The sequence below is a fragment of the Lathyrus oleraceus genome, chromosome 6, assembly GCF_024323335.1.
Source record: "Lathyrus oleraceus cultivar Zhongwan6 chromosome 6, CAAS_Psat_ZW6_1.0, whole genome shotgun sequence".
NCBI classification, from domain to species: domain Eukaryota; kingdom Viridiplantae; phylum Streptophyta; class Magnoliopsida; order Fabales; family Fabaceae; genus Lathyrus; species Lathyrus oleraceus.
Window position 1 is genome coordinate 3,426,507 of NC_066584.1, and position 5,888 is coordinate 3,432,394.

The 5,888-nt window shown below is 33.5% G+C and overlaps 1 protein-coding gene across 1 annotated transcript; it reads right to left on the minus strand.

Annotated features, from left to right (window-relative positions):
* Positions 1-1,905: 1,905 nt before the first annotated feature.
* LOC127091802 (protein BASIC PENTACYSTEINE6) lies at positions 1,906-5,234 on the minus strand. Its single transcript, XM_051030512.1, has 4 exons — positions 5,071-5,234; positions 3,676-3,742; positions 3,368-3,522; positions 1,906-3,252 (listed from the first exon to the last, which is right to left on the minus strand). The coding sequence occupies exons 3-4, from the start codon at positions 3,425-3,427 to the stop codon at positions 2,287-2,289; spliced, it is 1,026 nt and encodes a 341-aa protein (XP_050886469.1). The 5' UTR covers positions 3,428-3,522; positions 3,676-3,742; positions 5,071-5,234; the 3' UTR covers positions 1,906-2,286.
* Between the last annotated feature and the right edge of the window lie 654 nt (positions 5,235-5,888).

Here is a 5,888-nt window from a genome sequence, read left to right on the forward strand (position 1 = left end):
GAAAGGAACGAAGAAGATGTAATTGTTTAGACTGCAACACATTGATCATCACGTTCACTATTATGGAGATGCATCATAGTAACCATGTAAAACTGTAGTTTGACATTCATCAAGAAATTCCATATTCCTCGAGGTTCTTGGGAGAATTGCATCAACGTAAGATCTCGGAACAATGGAAATTTTCCAAATGGACAGACTTCGCTAAAGTTGAGTGTCGTCAATGGAAGTTTCGTCATCAATGGGTTTTAACTAACGTTGTCATGCCAATCTAATATAAATCAACTTTTAATTATATGTATTGGTTTAGATCAATTACAATTTAGTTTCTATCCAAAAATAGGTATGTAGTCGACTCACGCCAACAAGCTTCGACATGCAACTCTCTACCCAACAAAATTACCAATACATGTCGCACACCCAACCACAAAATCAATAACATACCCCATACCACCGACATCCACATGATTATAATTAAAACACTCAACAAACATATGTCACCAACACATCATATCATAATCAAAATACCCAAGAAAGATATGACACAAACACTTCCTACCATAACCAAAACACCCAAATATCACAACACTAAAACACTCAACAAACATATGGCTACCAAACACTACAACAATCATTTATTCATTTCCCCAACAAAGCATTCACCTCAATGTCACCATTCAATCGACTAGGTTGCTCACCAATAACTCAATCAACCCAAATAACACAAGCAAACTATAACAACATAGACAACAAACTCAATTACGGCAGCGCGTTAATGCAGACATGAGACTACGTAGAATTACAAAAAAAAATTATAGATGATGGTAATACTCGAGGAACCTCGTATCAAACACCTCAAGTGAACCAATAGAGATCTATACGAGAAAGAGTACCTTGGAAATGTGGAACCAATAACCATGATGATCAAGCAAGTCGTTATCATTAGTGTAAAAGATATTTTTACGTTTAATCTGATTTAAATCTAATATTAGTATTTGATGAAAAATAATTAATTATTTTAATTAAAATTAAAAATTAAAAAACATCAAATAAATTGATACCCCTTTAAAGATCAAAGTGTAGGTTCTAGTCAAATTAGTTTACCCTATTGGAGGCGCGTCAATTAGATTGACATGTTCCATTAGAGAAGTGGCGCGTCAATTAGATTGACATGCTCCATTAGAGAAGTGGCGCGTCAATTAGATTGACATGCTCCATTAGAGAAGTCAACTCGCTTGATTTACTTTCTAAAATGTTAAATAAGGACGATAATTAGCTCTTCACAAAAAAAAAATTATTTAAAACATAAGTATTTTAGAATATTTTGTGGAAAGAAGGTTATTTTGGTATTATTGTTGGCAAATATGATTATTTTGAAGAAAAAAAAGATCAAATATTGTTTGTCAAAAAATAGTGTTGTAATTACCTTATTACTTTGGTGGTTTCAATATGAAATTCATTTGAAGTATGTGAAAATGAAATTAAGAAAAATAAAACAAACTAACTTATTCTTATGCCTTTGATTTGTAATATAATTCAAATTTAAAATATTTTTGAATGATAAATATCAACTCTAAAATGGTCATTCTTTATCAACTCTATTATTGTTGGCAAATATGATTATTTTGAAGAAAAAAAGATCAAATATTGTTTGTCAAAAAATAGTGTTGTAATTACCTTATTACTTTGGGGGTTTCAATATGAAATTCATTTGAAGTATGTGAAAATGAAATTAAGAAAAATAAAACAAACTAACTTATTCTTATGCCTTTGATTTATAATATAATTCAAATTTAAAATATTTTTGAATGATAAATATCAACTCTAAAATGGTCATTCTTTATAAATATTAATGTTTTTTTTACCTTAAACAAGAAAGTTTGGTAACCGGACAAATAGTACTCCCCGTGAGAGAAGAAAAGTTACATAAATATATCAATTCTACATATGAATTCAGATAGTTCATTTCATAGCAAAGTTCAACTAAAGATACAGGGCTCTACAATTATTCTTGTCTTAACCACAAGATGCATTACCAAGCCTATTAAATGACAGTACATGATATTGCCACCACCACAGACCATTTTTGCAGATCAAGTGGGTTACAAGTGACAGAAATATGATTTACATTGCCATTTCCCCTCATCCTAATTATAGGAATGACAACTATAATAATAAGTTTTCACAGATGAAATTTACATTACCTTACTTTCCTCCTTGTTTGACTTTAGAATCCATAATTGACCCTTTGATTGTGGATTGCTCGTCAAAAGAAAAATATCATGTGATCTACTTTATTGTGATATATCGATTTGTACCATGTTTGGCCCAATGGTCTTTAAGGTCAACTGGGTGTGAGAGATCATGTCCTTCAGCTGCAAGCCGGCTAAGCAGCTTATTAAAAGCACTTCCACTCATTTTCCTACCGCCTACTCGTGCATGCCTTTTGTTGGGCACTGCTGGAAGTGGATACACCGATAAAGTGGTTGTACAACAAGCAGATTGCCAACCTCCATTACCCCATTTGTAGCACTGTCTGAGAACGCCAGTACAAGAGCACACTGGTGCTGGCATGGTTGAATCGTCGTATGCAACTTGATTCAGTGCCAAGTCCTGGGGTTTCCAATCAGCCTTTGAGACCACTAACTGCTTGTTAAGTTCATCACTTTCGTTTATAATTTCCTGACTACTCTTCCATTCAAGTGCTTTGTCGTTGGCAAACATTGTCTTGTTTAAATCTTCACCCTCCTTCTTGACCTTTCTAGTAGTTTTTGGAGTCTTCTTGTTGGGTGAAACAGACTTACTTTCCTTTGGTCGTTTGGCCCGCCTAGGTGGTTTCCCAACCTCTGAAGGAATAGGTGATTCTGGGAGGGCATTGGATGTGGGCAATTCACGCGTGCCGTAAGAAGAATCCCCCATAGTAGGCAAATGGTTTACCTGTTGCGGAAGATGATGTATATGCTTAACTCCCCGTGAAATTTGACATCCTGGAGGGCATGATGACATACCGCCATTAGCCAAAGTGTTTTCTCGAAACTGAAGGGTTGCTATTGCATTATCTCTTTCCATAAGTGCATTATTTCGTTCCGCAATTGCATTATCCCGCTGCAGGAATGCTATGTCACGTTCTGCAAGTGCTGCTTTTTTCTCAGAAAGGGCCAGATTTCTTTCTTGAATGGCAGCATCTCGTTCAGCCATGATAGCCATAATCTGCTTCATGGAAGGATGCTGGTGCTGATGTTGTTGCATCAACCACTGCAATAGCAATTTTGAGAACAATATTAGTAGAGAAACCACCTTTGTTATGGCTAATATGCATCACTTTTAACATCTATTATGTTCATGCAAACTTCAATTTATTTCTATATACCTGTCCCTGAGCAGATTTATATTGATCTGCTTTGTGCCTTCCATTTTCACGATCATCCATCAGAATTAACAAATGGTAGTAAAGCTAAAGATTGACTATAAGCCTCCTAATCCCACATCCAACTTGGCTAATCAAGCAATAATTTGCTAGAAGTCCTGAATATCAATTAAGGAACTAATCATATTTTTATATTGACTTAGTTATAGAATCTCCTTCCTCCTGTGTTTCTTGAGGCATGGAGGGTGGAGGAAATTTTTCTACCAATAACTCTAACAAAGAATAGAGGTGGAAAAGGTTATAGTGCTTACCATCCTTATACATAGAGACTATGAACTCGGTGACTGAATCAGAATCAACTCTTGAACAAGATTATCCCTACAGAAAAGAAACAGAACAATTATTTGAGCTGGTCTACGATGAAACATAATGTTCCAAAATTGCAATTAATGTCGGCTATAATTAAAACTCAAATTTAAAAGCTCAATGACTATCATTGATGAAAGAAAGAAAGAAAAAAGGAAATAAATAGAGGAGTAATCACTAAGTGCATACTGAAAATATGGCAGTTTGCAAATGAATTCAAATTACTATCTATCGTCCTGAATCAATAACACTTTTATTCAAGCAAAAAGAGCACATTCAACAGGTACAAACAATCAGGAAGAGGTAAGAGAAAAGACATAAAAGCATACTAGAAAATGGAGCAATTGCTCTAGCTAAGTAATAAGATCTTTGTTTGATCTAAAAATGCTAAATGATCATGATAGCACAGAATACAAGAAAACTATTGCATAAATGAGAAGAAAAAATAACAATACAAGGCCAACATAAGTACGTCATACTTAAGAGACGGAACGGACAATATAAGGCCTAGAAAACCTTACAATCCGGTATTGTATGGATGAGTTAGGCCTAACCCACAAATTCTAAGAAAGTACATTCTTTTGTAGCTTATTATCAGCTTCCATCAAAGGTCAATAAGTTAAAACTATCTCAAAACTCAGTCAATGACAGTTGACCTAGTCTTTGCAATTAGAGAATTTTACTAATAACAGAAGACATAACAATAAGCTTCATCTCATATGAATCAAACAACAACTCTAAACACCCACACGCAAAAACAAGCTAACTAACAACCCCAATTTCCATGTGAGAAGAAAAATAAATAAAACAAATTTAAATTGCCAAACATTATGAGCTACCATAGATAAAATCCTGAAAAAGTGATAGTTCTGGAAATTGAAACATGTAAACTAGAAAGAAAGAAAAAAGGCTTTCAAACTAAAAGGGGAAGAAAAAAAGAACAGACTTGGTCAAGGTTTTTGAACCTGTGTGGTCTTACTTCCCTAAATCTTAGTATCTCTCCCTGTACTTTCAACTACAAAGTACGCAGGTCAACTAATCAAATTCGAAGAGAAAACACATTTCCGCTATTTTCTCAATTTTAACCATCAACAATAACCAAAACCCTCCGATCTCAACCACAGTCAAAACAGCAAAACTCGAAATCAACAAACAGATTCTCAAACACCACTTCTAAAATACAAAAGAAAACAATTCAGAAATAAACGATGCAGTTAGAACATTAATTGCAGAAAATTGAAACTGCTAAAAATGCAAGCGAAAGAGAGAAAAGGGATGAATAATCGAAGTGGAGATAGAAGCTAGTGATGAGAAACATAGTAGAATGAGATGAAGCTTACGAAGAAGAAGGAAATTGAAAACCCTAATGTTTGGCTGCAGAAAAATGAAAAATGAAAAATGAATTGGGTTTGGTAGTTGTTTTTAGCTATGCGTTTTCTTGTCTCGTTTCTCACTTGACAGGGCGTTGTTTGTGACGTATGTGTGTGTTTTTTTACTCGCTTTTTATGTTAGGCAGGAAAAAAAAGTGATTTATTCCTGTAAAGTGAAACATTCAACTCTAACAATGGAATCCCATATGAGATTCGTGCGTGCTTATTTAAAAAAAAAAATATTTTCACTTTTTCTTTTAAATTAATCTTTATAAAAAAAGTTTAAGTTAATAATTAAATATTAAGTATTTTAATTAAATCTTTTTTAATATTAAATAATTAAAAATTGTGAAAATACAAGTTTGGGTCTAAGAAGCTCATATCACTAAACTATAGCCCAATGTCTCACTCAAATTTTGATGTAAGTTAAACTTATATAAACACTAAATTTAATTTTAACAAAAACGATGTGGATTAGTTGAAAGTATTTTGTTGTTTCATCTTGTTTCGATCTCTTTATGTCTAAGGGTGTACGCGGGTTAGATTGAATCGGGTTTGCCTTAATCTGTTACACAACCCGTTCAAATTTTAATGGGTTTGATTCGTCGTCCAATCCACAATTTCATTATCAAAACCGATATGAACTGACTTGTTTATTAATGGGTTGGGTTAGGTTAGATTCGCGGGTTGTGTTTCAAATAAAAAATATATTTTTTATGATTCTTTTTGTCGATTTTAAAAAAATGTAACACAACTCAATACAATCATACTCATTTAGAACACTCAAA

Excerpts from the sequence above, each read along its gene's own strand:
- LOC127091802 (XM_051030512.1), bottom strand. The coding sequence starts at position 3,427 with ATGGATGATCGTGAAAATGGAAGGCACAAAGCAGATCAATATAAATCT. Across the intron at positions 3,253-3,367 it reads ATAAATCTGCTCAGGGACAG|TGGTTGATGCAACAACATCA; the intron begins GTATATAGAAAT and ends TTGCTATTGCAG.